Source organism: Eschscholzia californica, unplaced genomic scaffold (assembly GCF_041429995.1).
Source record: "Eschscholzia californica isolate CP2 unplaced genomic scaffold, dmEscCali1.0.p SCAF_1, whole genome shotgun sequence".
Classification (NCBI taxonomy): Eukaryota; Viridiplantae; Streptophyta; class Magnoliopsida; order Ranunculales; family Papaveraceae; genus Eschscholzia; species Eschscholzia californica.
The window spans coordinates 83,699,857-83,717,213 of record NW_028238198.1 but is presented as its reverse complement, the minus strand read 5'-3'; the positions used below and the strand labels follow the sequence as shown (position 1 = coordinate 83,717,213).

The following is a 17,357-nucleotide window of genomic DNA, read 5'->3' as shown; positions in this document are numbered from 1 at the left end:
GCCACAGGCACAATAACACACCAGGTTGCTATTGGGAATGTGGTAAAAAATGTTTTAAAGAAACTCATGCAGGATACACTCAGAGACCTTCTTCTCTTACTAGTAGCCCCTCTCCCTCTCCTCTCCCTCGCCCACTCAATGTTTGATTGAGCCTCAACAAGATTCATCATCATCTCAACATTCTTAATACTCCTGTATTTGCTCTTTATTGTTTCACCCTCTTTCTCTCTGTCTCTCTCCAGGTTTCTCTCTCTCTCTCTCTCAAATATGTAAAAAATAATGTGTTGCTCACTAAATAAAGATGGGAAAACTATGCTTTATGTATGGAGTTTTTACTTGCACCTTGTATTTCCTCCATTTTGTCCCACTTTTTCGGACAGACTACATCGTTACGATGGTCCAAGTATAAACCTATTAAATCCAAAAAAAAACGGACATATCGGAGTCTAACAATATCCACTTGTATTTTGGATGTAAAGAATACCCATAAACAAGAAAATAAGAAAATTTTCTTTGGATTTCATGGCTAAAGCTGCAACAAGGATTGATCAAAAGTTGATTTTTCGAGCTGCATTTTCTTCTTTTCAACACAAGGAATCGATAAATAAGTTCAACAATATAAATGAAACTCTTATATTTCTAAAAAGATACATCCCAGAAGTTGAAATAAGCAAACTCTTAAAAGCGTGTTCTTTTGATCTAAATCAAGCCAGAGATTCAAGAAATGTACAGCTTCTCCCTCTAAGTTATATAATACAATCCATTTCTTTTCGACAAAAACAACTATCTCTCAGTATGTAAAACATTTTCAGACATAAAAAAAATAATTCAGAATTAAGGAGTTAAATATGATTAACTTTAGTCTTCTTCGACAGTTGAAGGTCTGACGCATGCACATAGCCGGTCTCTCTTTCTCCTGCGTGTTCGAAAACTTCTACGGTTACCGTAGAAATAATCCCTTAGAAGAACTCGTCTTCGTCTCTCAGCAATTGATGAGGTTCCTGCGGGTTCATGTTCATCGTCAAGTTTCAGCAGGACAAACTGTATCCTCTGCACTTCCAACAACAACCTCCCAATCCTTTCAGATACTCTTTCTGCTTGCTCAGTAACTTTTCGTCTTCGAACATTTTTACTCTCCTCTGACTCCATTTCGGCCTTCCCATTCCGAGACAAAGGAACCTCAAGATTCTTTCTTAATTTTCCGTTAATTTCAAGTAACTGCAAGATCGCCTCGTCGATTTCTTGGAGCTGCCCATCAACCATATCGTATTCAAAATTATCTGCCCTTTTGGGTTTGCTCGTTTGCTCTAGCTTCCTCTTCAGCCCTTGCACGGTTATGTTTAGGTTGCTTAACTTCTTCGAGTCAGAAGATAATCTTTCTAAAATTTTCTGCGCATTTCCTTCTTGCTCTGCCTTTGAAACACTCTTAGAGACTTCTAACTTGTCGATGACTAACTCCTTATCTTCGAGCGATACAGAAGAATTACTATAAGCACTTTTCCGACCCTCCTGGTAATCAATACTGTTACCTCGACGACCAGATCTGGACTTCCGGGTGTTCACTTTTAGATTGATGCTTCGATCCTTTTCAACAAATTCCCATAACTCCATAAACTGATCGTCCTTACGAGCACTTCTTCTTCCGCTCCTCGAGTATGGGTCAAATTCCTTATCGTAAGATGAAGACTCTGCAACTTGGTCAAGCATTATATCTTTCACCAAAACCTTGTTCTTTACAATGGAGATTTCAGGTTCAGCTTTCGGTGTCTCACGATAATTGTTTTTGGTCTGTAGTTCCATTTCTATAGGTTTCCCAACAATATCTTTGCCTGGTTTTTCTTCACGCCGAACCAGGTGAGTTTTCGACTCTTTTGCCCCCTTCATGGACGTCTTTGATTTAAGGCCAGTCTCCGAGTTTCCCTGCATCTTGAGCTTCTTTATTTCTCTTAGTGCCTTTTCAACTGCTTGTAGCCTAGTTTGTAGGTCATGGAGGTCTGGGATTCCATCTGACACTTCAAGGTGGCATTCTTCAGAGCTCTTGTCACCCCGATGATTCGTAAGTTCAGCATCCTGGAGGAGAGAACAAACAAAGGAATTATTTAGAAACCGCCTGAACATAAATGTCAATAGACATTAGAGCTGGGTTAATATCATGTTTCATAACATATCATGTGAAAGTCGGAAACCAACTTACAAGTCAAGTCAAATGAGGGATTTTACAGAAAGCGTTATATACTATGTACCAAAACAGAAGATCCAACGAGGTTAAAGGTCAACGTCAATTGCTAGCGTTAAGATGAAAAGTAAAAAAAGAAAACCTAGGCTAGCACTTAAGATGAGTTTTACGGATAGTGGGTCTACCCCCATATATCTGCATAAATATGAAATAAACAGTTATCTTAAGAGTGCAAACTTCTAGAGAATGTGGCACATATAATGATTACTAGAATATTATGTTAACTTATATGGAAATAAAATATACCTCTGTTTTGTGATTATCTGCTATAGGAATGATTATCTCTGAAAAGACAAGTTCTTCAAGAGATTTAATGCTTTCAACCAAGGGAATCAAGTCATTTGCATATTTTGCCATCTCGAACTTCATTCCTTCATTTTCACCTTCCAAGACACAAAGGCATTCTCTCAGTTGTTCAATTTCGGCAATATGAGTTCCGCTTTTATCTTCATGGTTCTCGCGCGCTCCTAAAAGCTCATAAGTTTTCTCCTTGAAAATAACTTCATGAGTAGCCGAAATTTGACGGTCTCTGTATAGTTTTTCAGCCTCGGCCTCCCAGAATTCAACATCGTTTCTTTTCTCTTCTAGCTGAGAGCCGAGACTCTCTTCTCTGGTTTTATATTCTTCAATTTTCATTTGCGCTTCCATACTCTTGCTTTCCATGGTGTTCAGCTTCTCTTGTGCGTAAGTAAGTTCCATTTCCTTCTGACTTAGAAGCTCCGCCCCTATCTCAATTTGATGAGTCAACTGGTCGTTTTCTCCCTTGAATATTTTCAGCTCATTTTCCAACTTATCCATACCTTCTCGTATAATTCTAATCTCCTTTTCGAGACCATCATTAACTCCATGAAGATACTCCATACCTTCACCAAACTCTTCTAGTTCCTCGGCTTTCTCAGCACGAAAACTTTTGAGCATTAGACAGAGGTTGCTTAGGACCATTATTTCCTCGATCATCACATTGGTTTCCTTTTCTAATATGCTATTCCGATCTTTCAAGTTTGAGAATTCGTTCGTCAAAGATCTATTTTCTTGGATTAACTTGAAGTTTTCACTTTGTAATCCAAGGTGTGATTCTTGCAGATCTGACGTTACTTTTTCTAGCAAAGCAATAAGAACTGATTTCTCAAAAAGCAACTGCTGTTTCTCATTTTGGATTTCCACTACAAGATTATCTGTGTTCTCAATTTTCGTTATAATGTGTTGAAGTAGCCTTTCATCTTCTTCGATGTTACCCTGATAATCGTAATCAAGATCATTGCCAAGTGACTTAAAAACCTGATAAATCGTTGTTCTTAGCTTATTGACTTGGTTCAACAAATATTTGACATTCAACTCTCCTTGAAGATTTTTCTGTTCTAATTCTGAAATAACCTTCTCAGATAAGCGAGATTCTTCAACATGTTTCTGGTTCTCAATCAGCAGAGACAAATTTCTTTCTTCAACATCTCTTATACTTTTCTCCCAGATGAAGAACTCCATCTGAGCCTTCATAGCTTTCTCCTGTTTTTCATCAAATTCCTTCTTCATTGATCGATGCTCTTCTTGCAGCACAAAGATCTTGTTTTCCAAATTAGCCATGTGGGTCTCATTAGAATGTACAAAACTTGCATGTTCTTGTTTATCTAGATTCACCGAGGCCCGTAGTCCGGCTACTTGGTCAAGTGTTAAGTCCTTCGCCTTCTCAAGATACAAATGCTTTTCACTCAACTCTGTGTAACAGTTTTCCAAATTTTTCACTCTTTGCTGAATGCTTTCTAACTTAGTCACGAGAGAATTACGCTCCGTCATAAGACCTGAATTCTCATTCTTGACAGCTTTGAATGATTCTTCCAAGATCTTTGATGTAGTCCTTGACCCTTGAAGTTCGACATTGACTTCAGTCAGAGAATTCTCTAATAATGTGTTCTTCTCAGAGAGCTTGTCTCGATTTTCAGTGACGATCTTCAATTGAGAAACCAATATGGCTTTCTCAGCAGCAAGAGCCGATTTTTCTTGCTGAAGAGACTTGCAGGTTGCTTCCAGTGCCTTCAGTTTTTCTCTCACCTCTTCAAGTTCTACGTTGACATTCGACAGTGAATTCTCGAGAAGTGCATTCGTTTGTAAAAGCTTCTCCATGTGTTCGAGTTTCTGTAGAAGAGATTGTTTTTCTTCTCTCTCGTTCTGGTAAATCTCTCTCAGCATTGAGCGTTCATTTTTCAAGTTCTTCACAGACAACCCGAAGGAATCTGGTTTAAAGCCAACAGACTCAACTTGATCAATAAATCCTTTGTGACGTCGATTCAATTCGTTTATTTCTTCTTTTAGACAGTAAATCTCTTGCTGAAGAGCATTTCTTTGATCTAAACGAAGCTCAACTTCCTCTTTGAATTTCTCTATTGCCTCCTTCAAGCTTAAGATCTCACCTTGCAGATTCTTTATCGACACGGCTGAAGATAAGTTCTGCTTATTTAAGTTCTCATTTTGCTCCTTAAGTTGCTGAATTTCATCTTCTAAGAGTTGGTTCTGAAATTTCATCTCCTCCAACATCTGAAACCTATTTTCGAGCTCCAACTCAAGAGCTCTTTGTTCTTCTTGAGATTTATAATGTAAATCTTGTAAACGAATAAGAGCTTCTTGGGCCTGTACGAAATGAAGGTGCTCTTCTTGCATTCGAGCCTTGAGATTCACCAACTCTTCATCTTTCTCAACAAGTTCATGTGTTATTAGTATTCCCATCTTCTGCATTAAGGTATTGGCTTCTGATTGCAAAGATTGATATTCTCTCTCTAACAAATGGTGTTGTTCTTCGGCAGACTTATATTTTTCGACCCCGATCTCTATCTCGTTATTAAGCCGTGTTGTTTCCTCCTCGGCACGAGTAATCTTAGTTCCAAGATCAGATATTGTTTCCAGACACTGCTGGTACTGAAGAATAGCAGCTTCTTTCGCTTCATTTAGATTAGCGATAATTTCCTTAAGCGATTGTACTTCTGCTTCGGATTTATCCCCTCTCTCATTATGTCTTCTGGCTTCCGCTTCAGCAAAAGAGAGTTTGTTCTCGAGATCAGATATCATCTCTAAGCATTGCTTGTATCGAAAAAGAAAAGCTTCATTTTCAGCCTCTAGTTTGGTAAGCGCTTGCTTTAGCGTTTGAACTTCGGTTTCTGCTTTACTTGCTCGGTCGTTAAGTCCTCGAGCCTCTTCTTGTGCACGAGAAATTTTGGTTTCTAGATCGGATATTCTCTCTACACTGTGCACGTAATTAGCTATTCCCGCCTCTTTTTCAGCTTCTAATTTCGATAAAGCATGTTTTAAACTGTCAGCTTCATTTTCCGCTTTAGTTGCTCGTTCATTTAGTTCACTAGCTCCCTTTTGTGCATGGAGAAGTTCGGTTTCCAAATTTGATAACTTCTCCAAACTCTGCTGATACTGAACCAAGCTAGCTTCCTTTTCGGCTTCTAATTTTTCAATCGCTTTCTTCAGAATCTGAACCTCATCTTCTGCTTTACCTACCCCCTCGTACTCAGATCCGACCTGGTTCTGCCCAGAGACCCCATTTTGCACACCTCGTTCTTTATTATCTTCATTTGAGCCAAACATCAGGTCTTGCATTGCCTCGGGCATTTCGGTTGTATGCGGTTCATCAGTGAAGGGAACTTGATTAGGGAAAGCTTCTGCCATAGTCCGATGGGCCTGGCGAAGTGCTCCTGTTGCATGATCGTACCTTTCTGCCAGAGCCCGGTATGCTCGGTACGACTCCTCCACTAGTTTCATAAGCTCCGGACGCTTTTTGTAGTACATCTCTGCCCTTCTTGCAAAAGTATCTGCATCTGCTTCTATGAGCTTAATCATGATCTTTACCTTGGCATCCATATCTGTTTCAATTAGACAATTTTTATTAGTGATCTCTTCTTAAGTTCTATTCCTGTAAACGGAAGACAAAACTGAGTAGAATATTCGTCACTAACGAAACGAAAGGAAGAATTTCAAGAAGTTGGGATTCATAAGGTACCTAAAGGACATAAGTTAAATTAGGAACTAGAAATTGGTGGGCGAAAACGAGTTCATCTATCCACCACAGAGACAAAACCCTAACGAAAAAAAAATCTCTGAAAAACAGAACCTATTCAGACCTTTTCTCGTCGATATACATCAAGAGTCTAGACCATAAATTTCACAAAGATAACAATCGAACCGAAAAACAAAATGTGTTTAGCCTAGACACCTATATCGAAGCATATGTAAATTGAACTTGCATCTAACAAGATCTAAATAAAAATTGACAAAAAAAAAAAAAAAAGAGATATGAGCTAGAAATGAAAGCTATACCTGTAAGATTTTCTTGAAGCCATTTCGAATTTTTTGGGCTTATATGACTATCCCACCACCATGAATACCTACGTCTTGACTCTGCGTGTTTCAAAGTCGCCATGACTGTATCCCCTTACGAACAGATTCGCTAAACTTCAAAATCAAATCAAACAATCAAGAATCAGAAACAAAAAGGGGTTTCGAAAATCACCCAATTTGGCACTAGTAGATGCTTTAAAGTACTGAATCTCTCACTCCTAGTACTCAAATGACAAGATCAAAAATGGGTTTTGCTGGTTAAAGTTCACAAATTACTTCATAATTCAGTATAACAAAGATGTAAGCCCTTAATTCTATGATCCAAAATCCAACTAAAATTGTCTCATATTTCTCAGATATCTGAAAATTCTAGAACTGTAGATCTACAACTCATTAAAGTTGAAAATGATTTTAAAAAAAGTAATCAACTCTAAATTGATTATTCAAGACCTAATCAAAACTCTAAATTGAACAAGAAATAATGGGTATAAACTAATAAAACCCCTGAAAAAATTCTAATCAAGTGGGGAAAACTTTTGTGGGGTTTTTCCTTTATGCAAATGGGTATCATGAAAAATTGAATCAGATGATGGTTGAAAAACCTACCAGTAAAATTAGAACGGCCGGTGGGATTTTTGATCAGCAGCCTTGATTAAAGTTTTCAGCTGCTTTCTTTCCGATCATCCCATTTTGTTGGACCTCTCTCTCTGAAATTCTCTCTCTCTCTCTAAAACACTCTCTCTGCTTTTCAATTGTAAAACTTGTTAGGACAAGCTTGACTGGCAAATAAAAGAGAAGTGAAGAAAGAAAAGAAAGAGAAATAAAAGAAGAAGGGACTTTGAAAAATTTAGTAGTATAATAATATTGGAAGAACGAATTGGAAGTTTGTTGATTTCAAGGCATGAAAGAAAGAAAGAAAATAAAATCAAATACTCCAAACAAAACAATATTCTAGTACTCCGGTAACATATTTTCCTTGAGTTCTTTGCTGTCGTTTATAAGACGTCTCTCTCTCTCTCTCTCTCTCTAAAATTTAGGTCAATGTTTTAGAACGTCTTAATGACTAATGTAACCCCGAATTGGTTTGTGATAATGTCATGAAAGTCAACATATATTGAATGCATTAAAATTTTGCCCCATTAGGGCAATTTGTAAGTGCTTAGAATTAGAGGTTCTTTCGGTGTGACCCAAAGCATAACAATAGTACACATCTCATCGAAAAAAAAACAATAGTACACAAAATCACTAGAAAAGGAAACAAATATTTATTTATTAGTATTTTTAGTAGACACAATCTACATTTTAAGAATATTTTTAAATTAAATCAACACTAAATATAAAGACGATGTTAGAGCTTCTCCAATGCAATACTCAATTTTAGAAATTTTGACTGTCAGATAAAATTTATTTAGTTTTTTTTAAAACCTTTTCCATTCCAAAAAGAAAATTGAATCTCTAAACTGACGTGGAGGTAGTTAAATACAAATATCTCAAAATAAAACTTTATTTTCAGAGTGTCCTCTTGATATATTTATAGTTGTCCATTACATCGATGTTTGAATTTGAACCAATAGAAATCTAGTCTTCGTATATAGTAAAGATAACTAATTGTTTCATCAGAAAAATAAATAATTATATTATATAAGTAAATAAAAGAAGTTTTGGATTTTGCATTAGAGACACAAAGGCTTGAAGATCTCTATTATTTTCACCTCGAAATGAAAATCTCAATTAAAATTTAACAGGTAAACCTAATAGATTTTTTCTTGAGTTTTGCGGTTGAAGATGTTCTCGTTCTCACGAGCAATCTCTTAAAATGAACTTTTTTAGTGTGTCATAAATTCTTCATATTTTATTTTTTTGAAATGGACTACATTATTCATTAATGACATTGATACATCATTAGGATAAGCACCGCCGAAGTTAAACAACAAATGAAAGAGGCGTAAAAGCCCAACAACCATAGATTAAGATCACCATCTTTTGGAGCAACGGTTGGACACTCCTCTTAAAACCCATGAGGTAGTGGGATCGAGTTTCGGTGGAAGCAGTTCGCCATCAAAATTTATCCCATATAATTTAGGCAAAATATTTAGTAAAAATAATATAATAAATTTGTTGGGTTTTAGACCTTTTTCATTATGTCGGGTTTTAGGCCTATTTCATTATGGTTTAACTTAAGCGGTTATTGTGTTCATCACATCTTCATCATGTATCAATGCCTTGTAACGACTAACGTAGATCGTAGTCGATTTCTCGAAAAATAACCATAGATTACGTCAACACTTGGTAGCCCAAGTGGTGGATAGTATTCAACATTGGTTCCAAAATCTTTGAGAGCTTTAGGCCATTTTAGTTTAGTTGGCTTTTAAGCGTCTCTTTCACACAAAAAAACAGATGGTTTCCACCTCTTATGAGAGTTTTTTTTTTGGAAGACGACCACGATCTACGTACGTCGTGATACTTGGCATTTGATTCATCATAGATGTGATAAGCTCAATAACCGCCCACTCAAACAATAACAATACCGTGCATATAGCCCAACAAGATAATGGTCTGAAGCCCAACAACATTATTTATACCCTCACAATCTCAATTCAAATAACCAAGATTTGAACGTGGGATCACCAGGTCTTTCTAGAATTTATGTCAACACCTTGGAATCACATGGGCTACCAACTGATTGACACCAAGTGTTTTGACAAATTCTTCCTATTTTTAACTATAGTAGACGAGGGTATTTAGGTAATGTTATATCCTAATTAAGGCATAATAGGGGTAATTTAGTAAAGGGAGAAGAAGGTTGTCCGTTTTGGCATGCCATTTAGATGCTTAAAAAGGCCCCACAAACCACCCTTTTAAAAAGGTAGTTGGCGTCAGGACGGGTGGGCGGAATGTTGTCAGATTTATTAGACCCTTTGAATAAAAACATTACATAAAAGCCACGTGTCAACCAATATTTAATAAAGAACACGTTTGGTTTTTTACCCCGGGGAGATTATTCTCACACGGTATTAAAAGTTTCCCGCCGGAATCTTCCATGGAACCTTCAGTTTCCAAAGAATTGCACAAACAAGGCTACTTTTTATTTCAAGATTTCTTTTTCATTTTTAGAGAAAAAAATCTAACCAATTATTCATCCATTTAAAGATCGTAGTGGGTCAATAACTCTTGGTCAGTTAGTTGTATATCTATTCTAAATATTTAAACGTCACAAGTTCAAATTTTGTGTTCGTTTTATCTTCTTCAATTGGCCAATGACATTAATATATGATCGATAGAAGTTTTTTAATGATCAAACATTAATTTCTGGAAGGACAAGGAATGAACAAACTCGAATTTTTTTGCTATGTGTGACTGGTTGGTAAACCGAAAGCAAATGATATAAAGTGTAGATAACTAGATATCTTGCTTGGAGATAAGGAGATAGCATATTAAGGTGTGTCTTTTTCAATCCAAGATTTAATGAATTGTACTCATTAAGTTAACATTTTTCACCTTTTTGATCTCTTAAAGAAATTGGACTAAATAAAAGTAGACACTAGAGGGCCCTTTGATTAATAACAAAAAAAAAATTATTTTGGTTAACCATTTTGATTCATAACTCGAGGAGGAAGCAATATAGATTTCATTTTAATACTTTTATTTCTATACATACTTTTGATTTGTCTAACTCGTAGATTGGCAATCTAAGTTGTACTATATGGACTGAGATAAATATTCAGACAATTGTAAAAAACATTCAATTGAAAAACAAGGTTAGACTAAAAAAACACGACAAGTGAGAAGATCATTTCAAATGAATAAAGAGAAGGATGGTGACCAACAAGAAAACATCTTAAAACTATGTAGTAATTGTGAATTGAGGGTTTGAGTTAGAATGTGCAAAAGCTTAATAAAGCTCAAATTACACTTTGTTGACAGCGTTTAAGGAATGGGCTTTATTCTGACTTTCTTTCTTTCTGATGTTAAAAGTAAAGGACACTTTGTTGGTTGGGATTTGCCTTTGGGAAGGGAGGTGGTGGTGGTGGTCTCACCTCTGGCACCACAAAAAAAACCCATGAAAACAAATATTTTTTTTTTTTTGTAGATGTTAGTGGAGGAGCTAGAATCCAGGCATGTCCCCTCCATCTGATCTGATCTGATTCTGATCCACCCCCAAAGTCCAAGATGTCTTCTTTCTCTAAAAATGTACTCATTTTCTCTTTCTCTCAATTATTTCTCCAGGGTGAAGGCAAAGCAAGTGATCAGAAGAAGGGATACCCTACTCCACTGAGATCAAAGGCTACCCCTCTTTTCTCACTTTCATCTCACACTTTCCCCTCTCTTTAATATATATATATATATATATATATTATGATAAGTGGTGTACTTGAATAACATTGTTTTTCAATGGCCACCATGTGATTGGGGGACTGCTTGCATCACTCACTCCTTGGTGTAGCTAGGCACCTTCCCCCTTCTCACCCTGACATAGCAAGTCTAGTGGGACACCTCAATGTACTTTTTTCATGAAGAAAAGAAAGATGTTGAATATACTTCTCTTCTTTTACTTATAAGAAGTAATATGAGAAAGATTACAAAGTATTGGAACCAAAAATTTGTTATTATCATACAAGTACAAACTCAAACTACTACAAGATACATGCATAGGCCGCTACGATGAACATGAAGTTGTGTTTTCACTGGGGTTCATCATTGTCATGGAAAATAAGAGATGGGAATGAAGGGATAGATTGAAGTACCAATTTTCGGGTATTTCTACCATGAGGAGGCGAAACTCTTTTACGCTTTGGAGAAGACGTCTTCATAGAGCTGCTAGATGATGAATTGCTTCTCAAAATCTCAGGGGTTTCTTCTTCGGGAACTGTCTGAAAATGCTTCTCCAACTTAAGTGGGGTTGGCAACGTATGGGATTTTTGGAGTGTTCGGCTGGCTTGCACCCGCGGAGAAGATCCAACCTGGAACATAGAAGATCGCGGGGGTTTCCCAAGAGACGTTGAAAATTCCACTTGAACCGACATCCTGGAACACAATTTACCCTGCATTATTAGTCACATAATACGCAGAACTGTACATGTATATGTATAATTGTATATATAGCGAGAGATTTTTCAAACAACGATTTTCGTAATATTATACCTGCAAATTTGGAAGGGTGTAATAGGCACATGATCTGAATAGTGCTCTTCTTTACCATTATTTACTTCACTAATTTGCAAAGTTTTATGCATCTTATCCTTTTCGTGTGTTCCTTCTTCAACTTCAGTCCCAGCTTCTCCATTTGGAATAAATCCTGAATTTAGAAGAAAACTATGAGTGGCTCGTCTTCAAAGAACTCGGTTTTTAGTTAAGATTTTCATGAAGTTCAAAACCAACAGCATATAAAAGACTCACCATCTTTCGTGCCAAACACGTTTTTACAACTTTCACATCTGCAGTTAATTGAGCATCCAACACCACCCTTTTACAACAAATCACAAGGCATGAATCAGATAAAATTATAAGACTAACAAAATATAGAAGTTATGAAGGTAAAAATCGAGTAAAACACGGTAGTGGAACAAACAAACCTGAAAGCATTCGCAGTATTTCTTGAGACAACTTGATTTCTTGCAATTGCATCCTTTTTTATGTCTAGCTGAAGCTGGGGTTTTGTTAGGTTTTTCCTGTATCCAGAAAGCAAAATTAGTTCAAAAATTAAGAAAAGAGTTATAATAGTTTGAATTTATTTAGTGAGTTGCTGACCCCAATTTCAAGCACAGGCTCAGAGCTCCTAATAACTTTAGGAGCAAATGCAAGAGGGTTTCGAGTCTCGATCTGCTTGCGAGTTGCCAGAACAGTATCTTCATGGATAGGTTTGTTAAAGCAACCAATACATGAGCAAGGCTCCACACAATAAACCCCAGCAGCAAAGCATTCACAGTAACTGCATACAAGACAGGAACGGAATGAAACTTGAGTCTTATGGATATAACTCAAAAGTCTGAAAACGTTTTACGAGAAAAAGAAGATTAACAAACTACCCGCACAAGAAAATAATTACTAGTGTTTTAAAGTGGATTAATTGTGTTGATTGATATGATAGAAATAAATACCATCAGATTCCAAAGTAGAACGATCTAATTTCGAACTTTTAATGAAGTGAGCACGTCTGGAATTACTTTTAGAGTAGGAAAATCACCATGGTTGATACGTTAAGTTTTTCTTCATAAAACTTTAAAAATATTCCGACATGGTCTTAAGAAAATCTCATGACCTAGTATGAAAGATGGTGCATAAGAAACCTAACGCGCAAATAGCACATGTGGGAGACCACTCTAAGACTCAGATAGCTTAGGCGAGTGCCCAAACCTTGGGCTACAGGTGTGAGGTCAGCACTTTGGGGTATCGAAGCCTTTTAGGTGGGATTGTGAGGGCTTACGCCAGTACAGTAGGCCACGCGGTGGCAGCTAATCAAGGATAATATTGACAGGTTGCGAGGGGATCGTCACTAGGTCCTACACTCATGGCCAACTGGTTTTGAGTTGGAAGCCCATATACCCAAATGGCAGTGAAAGGCCTCTCCAGTTAAGGAGAACTTAACAAAATTGTGAAAAACTTACAGCTTCAAGCATTTCGACTTTTTACAGTTACAGCGCTTACAAGACCCCTCTGAAGCAGGTTCCAATCTACGACTGCACATTATGAAATTGCATTTCAGATTATAAAACATAAAAAGAAAAAAATCTGTGAGAACATAATCAAGAAAAACATAAAAGAAAAACATGCCTGGTTTTCTTAGGGCTGCAACTCCCACTGAAATCTTCTCGAGCTCCAAATGGGGATGGTTGAGAAACATTCTGTACAACTTGTTCATTAACAGCTAAACTCATATTGTTTTCGATAGAGTTCAAAGGTAGGGTTTTATTTAGGGGTTTCTGCGCTGATACCACAGAATGTGAAGAGGTTATATGACTTGACATTTTTATTATTTGTCTCCCGCAAGCCAGAGTCTCGTGCTTGATAGCTCTAATGTCATTTGTGCAAGCTGCAAGAGCATTTAAGTGCAAACCAATTCCAGGAAGCATGGATTGTGAAGAACTGTTTCCAGTCTTCAAAGTAACGAATTGCTTGTCATCGGAATTTGAGGTTGAAGAGCTAGCATGAGAATTGTCCTCAAATTTCCTTTGATGACCTCCTGTTGTCTCAAATAGTAAGCAGCGCCTTCGAGTACCACGATTCTGCTGTGAACCAAGACATACATCAATACTGTGAAGAATCATTCGGTTACATAAAAGACGGAGCAAGTAAGAGATCCAAATATAAATATTAAGAAGTTTTAGAAAATAGCATACCAAACAAAGAGAATTATCACGAGAATACCTTGCAGTCATTTTCAACTTCATCGTCTATTTTCACAACCCGAGTGTCCACCGACTCAACCCCTTGCTTATTCTGAGAATTCTGTTGTGGTTCCTTTGGAGTGCAATCAGTTTCTTTTTGCTCCAAACCTTCTCCAGATTGAGTTGCACTAAATCCTAAGTTGCCATTTTCACAAGAACCTAGCTGAATTTCGGGTCGAGTTTTTGGCATATCATCAGTACTATCTTGCGCGAGATTTGGCACAAGAGAAGTTATAGAACTAGTATCAGGACCCAATAGTTTCTGATCCTTCTGCTTAGAAGCCTCGGAATCATCAAAGACTAACAAACCAGCAGCATCAGAAATCAAATTCTCCCAGTCACCTCCTACTTCTTCCTCCTTCCTCTGCTCATGTTGATTTTCTACCTGCAATTCTTCTCCATTTTTGAACAAAGAACACCTTTTCAGTTGCCCTTCTTGATGAAATTGATGAAGTGAGGATGAACTACTTTCAGGACTACCACACTCAAATTTCGAAGCTCGTGGAATCTCATTTGTGAGCTCTAAATTCTTATTAGGTACATCCAATTCTTTAGCAGTTTCTGAATCAAGACTTTGTGGTGGGTTTATTAAGCAGTTAAACACTTGAATTGTTTCAACATCAGTGATACATGTACTGCCTTCATTTCCATTCTCAGACGCCAATCCAGATTTTGAAGATTCTGAGAAAAATTGCCTGAAAACAGAATAAAATAGTGATTTTTTTTTCAAAAATATGGTTTCTAGTTTAAGTATCTGAAGAAGTAATAACGGGTTACCTTCTTAAGAATCTTGATTCTCTCTGAGAACTGACATGGGGTGAGGTAAAAACGGACGGAGGTGATGCAAAACTCAACGAGTTAAATGTTTGAGAGAAGTTTATTGATTTAACATGCTTAATAGGAGATAAACTGTTGATATAGTTGAATACGGGAGAATCCTGCACGAATCAAAACAAAACTTTCTCAGAACAAAATTGCCGATAGCAATACAACTTTCTATGACAAATGCTCGCGTAAAACCTCAAAAATTAAACCCAAACGAGTAGTGCTAATATAATATTCGCAAACACAGAAATTTATGGCGATGTTAGGAAACACCAAGAAAGAGAATGTCTCGAGGAAATAACTATACCATCACTAGTATCAAAGGCCAGAGAAAAACAACTCTCGGCAACCTCTCTCGGTCCAAAAGTCAACGAAAGAAGTGAGGGTTTCCCTGACACTTATAGATTGACAATCTCCCCTTTCCACATCAAATGTGGGATTATCTCGACATCTATTACTAGTATCAGAGCCGAGAAGACAACAAGTATCACAGAGGTGGTCTTAGGCTTCTCTCACCTTAAAAGCTAGAGCAAGAGGTGCCGCTTTCCCTGAGACTTATAAACAGACCATATGCATTTTCGACAACCAATGTGGTATTACGCCAAGACCTCAAAGAAATCAACCCAACGAGGATCTAAAAGTACATGTCATAATGGATTTGAACCAAAGTCTAGTATATAGTCAAACTCTCAGAAAAAATATATTCAAGTACGGATATTACTTCAGCTAGAGTCTTCTAGGGTTCAAAAACTTCAGCAATATGAAAGCAAATAATTGAATTAAAATGATGTGAACATGTCAAGAATCAAAACCCTAAAAACTCAAGAGTCATCTCCAACAAAGTAACTAAAATAGACTCGAAACTTGCATAACCCTAAAAGAATTGGACCCCCCACATGCTCAAGCTTGAAACCATCAAGAACCAGAAATAATGCCTCAGACTATTCATTTGGAGCAATATTCACAGATAAGAAAAACCTTTGTGCCTCAAAAGATAAACTTGGACAAAATTACATCAAAAGCCCTAGACATTAAACTCATAAAATAGTGCTTCTACTGGAATCAAAACCTAGAAACCCATCTCCAGCAAAAAAAAACGAAATTTTGAACTCAAAGAACCCTTTTGAGACATTGAGAGAGTGGTAGGAAGAACACAAAATCTAATCGTGCATGTTGAAAGAAAATGACCAGTCAAGAAGTAGAAGGAAAACCCCAGATGAGTAAATCAAAGGTGCAGCTAAAACCCCATTTAAAATAAAAAGGAGCGAACTTTGATTAAAATATCAAGTACCCAGAATCAAAATATCAGTCAACCTCAAAACCCAACCTTTAAATTCGAGAAATAAACCTAGTAAAGATTTAGAAACAAGATGAACAGACAAAAACAGAGTAAGAAATCACCTCAAATTTAGAAATGGGGGTAGAGATCCGGGTCCTCTCAGGCGTATCCATGGAGTAAGAATGAGCTCATGAAAGAAGAGCTTGGGAAGCTCCTCCACATTTCCTTCTCTCTATCCTTCTCTCTCTAGAACTAGTATTTAGATAGGGAGGGGGGGGGGGGGAGAATTCAAGAGGAGCGGGAAGGCGGGAAGATAAAGAAGATTGTCTCGTGTATGAGAAAAGGACCCTTTTACCCCTGGTCCCCTGACTGACTGACTACCCTCTCTCTCTCTAGTTTCTCTCTCTAACCCCACTCAACTTCAACACTGTTGAGAAGGAAAATTCTTTAGTATGTTTATAGTGGAGTAAAAAACAAAAGATTAAAACTAGACCGGATCACTTTCTCTTTCTAGATTACTCTTTCTTCCCTCAAAATGGTAGTATATCTCTTTGATGAATACCTCAATATGGTATATGATTTCAACATTTTAATTTTTTGACCGTTTTCCTTATGACCATTGATTGAGGATAATATTCCTACCCCACAGTATCTCCACTTAAGAGACGTTTTCTTTTTTTCTTGAAATAAGGTTCCATTAGTGAAACAAATATCCTATAACCATAATGTCGCGGCTAGGACTAAATAGTAACAATAATCTTCAGATTACACTCATTGGATTTTATGAATGTTTAAAGTGAAAGCGGTTAATTCACGGGGATTGAATTAGAAAGTCGCGGACAGTAAGAGATGGAGATCTAGCGGCTTCCTATCACAAAACGTAACGCCTCAAGATCGTATATGATTCTCTACATGGCTTCTTTTTCACCATCAGATAAAAGTGCAACGAATGTCAGTTAAAAGATGGTAACAGATCTGGAATCTTTTGGAATTCCTGCTTCGTTTAAGGGTAGCTCTTTTTAGAGTCCTATTGAGTTTATGAAATAAGTGGATACTATATGTGTAGCTTGACTAATTTATAAGCTCACAGAAAGTTATTGTACCACATACATCAAATGTGATTGTCAAACAACTCCGGTGGGAAATGTCAGGAAGCCGCTAAGGACGTGGGAGCGGGTGACTCATGTTGAGCTCCGACTCCATATATATGTTGGCACCATTTGAAGCACTTTTCAGTAAGACCACCAAGGAACATATAGGGCCGCACACAACTGCAGTAGTTGCTCCAATGTGATTAGGC

The 17,357-nt window shown here is 37.1% G+C and overlaps 2 protein-coding genes across 5 annotated transcripts; both read right to left on the bottom strand.

Moving 5' to 3' along the window:
- Positions 1-612: 612 nt before the first annotated feature.
- Positions 613-7,735, bottom strand: LOC147570171 (protein NETWORKED 1D-like). Of its 3 annotated transcripts, none has more exons than XM_086656720.1 (4): positions 7,175-7,735; positions 6,548-6,682; positions 2,483-6,093; positions 613-2,070 (listed from the first exon to the last, which is right to left on the bottom strand). In XM_086656720.1, exons 2-4 carry the CDS (start codon positions 6,648-6,650, stop codon positions 859-861), a joined length of 4,926 nt encoding a protein of 1,641 aa, XP_086512846.1. In that variant the 5' UTR covers positions 6,651-6,682; positions 7,175-7,735; the 3' UTR covers positions 613-858. The 3 variants fall into 3 exon arrangements, with proteins under 3 accessions (XP_086512846.1, XP_086512847.1, XP_086512848.1); XM_086656721.1 differs by having other exon boundaries at positions 6,548-6,677; positions 7,175-7,649; XM_086656722.1 differs by having other exon boundaries at positions 6,548-6,786; positions 7,175-7,608.
- A 3,360-nt stretch (positions 7,736-11,095) lies between these two features.
- On the bottom strand, positions 11,096-16,506 carry LOC147570170 (protein tesmin/TSO1-like CXC 2). Of its 2 annotated transcripts, none has more exons than XM_086656718.1 (10): positions 16,180-16,506; positions 14,731-14,891; positions 13,934-14,648; positions 13,340-13,794; positions 13,174-13,245; positions 12,317-12,497; positions 12,142-12,237; positions 11,966-12,032; positions 11,711-11,864; positions 11,096-11,593 (listed from the first exon to the last, which is right to left on the bottom strand). In XM_086656718.1, exons 1-10 carry the CDS (start codon positions 16,228-16,230, stop codon positions 11,251-11,253), a joined length of 2,295 nt encoding a protein of 764 aa, XP_086512844.1. In that variant the 5' UTR covers positions 16,231-16,506; the 3' UTR covers positions 11,096-11,250. The 2 variants fall into 2 exon arrangements, with proteins under 2 accessions (XP_086512844.1, XP_086512845.1); XM_086656719.1 differs by having other exon boundaries at positions 13,340-13,791; positions 16,180-16,489.
- Between the last annotated feature and the right edge of the window lie 851 nt (positions 16,507-17,357).

Excerpts from the sequence above, each read along its gene's own strand:
- LOC147570171 (XM_086656720.1), bottom strand. The coding sequence starts at position 6,650 with ATGGCGACTTTGAAACACGCAGAGTCAAGACGTAGGTATTCATGGTGG. Across the intron at positions 6,094-6,547 it reads GCTTCAAGAAAATCTTACAG|ATATGGATGCCAAGGTAAAG; the intron begins GTATAGCTTTCA and ends TAATTGAAACAG. Across the intron at positions 2,071-2,482 it reads CAGATAATCACAAAACAGAG|GATGCTGAACTTACGAATCA; the intron begins GTATATTTTATT and ends TCTCTCCTCCAG.
- LOC147570170 (XM_086656718.1), bottom strand. The coding sequence starts at position 16,230 with ATGGATACGCCTGAGAGGACCCGGATCTCTACCCCCATTTCTAAATTT. Across the intron at positions 12,498-13,173 it reads AAGTCGAAATGCTTGAAGCT|TTACTGTGAATGCTTTGCTG; the intron begins GTAAGTTTTTCA and ends TCTTGTATGCAG. Across the intron at positions 12,033-12,141 it reads AATACTGCGAATGCTTTCAG|GGTGGTGTTGGATGCTCAAT; the intron begins GTTTGTTTGTTC and ends TTGTTGTAAAAG.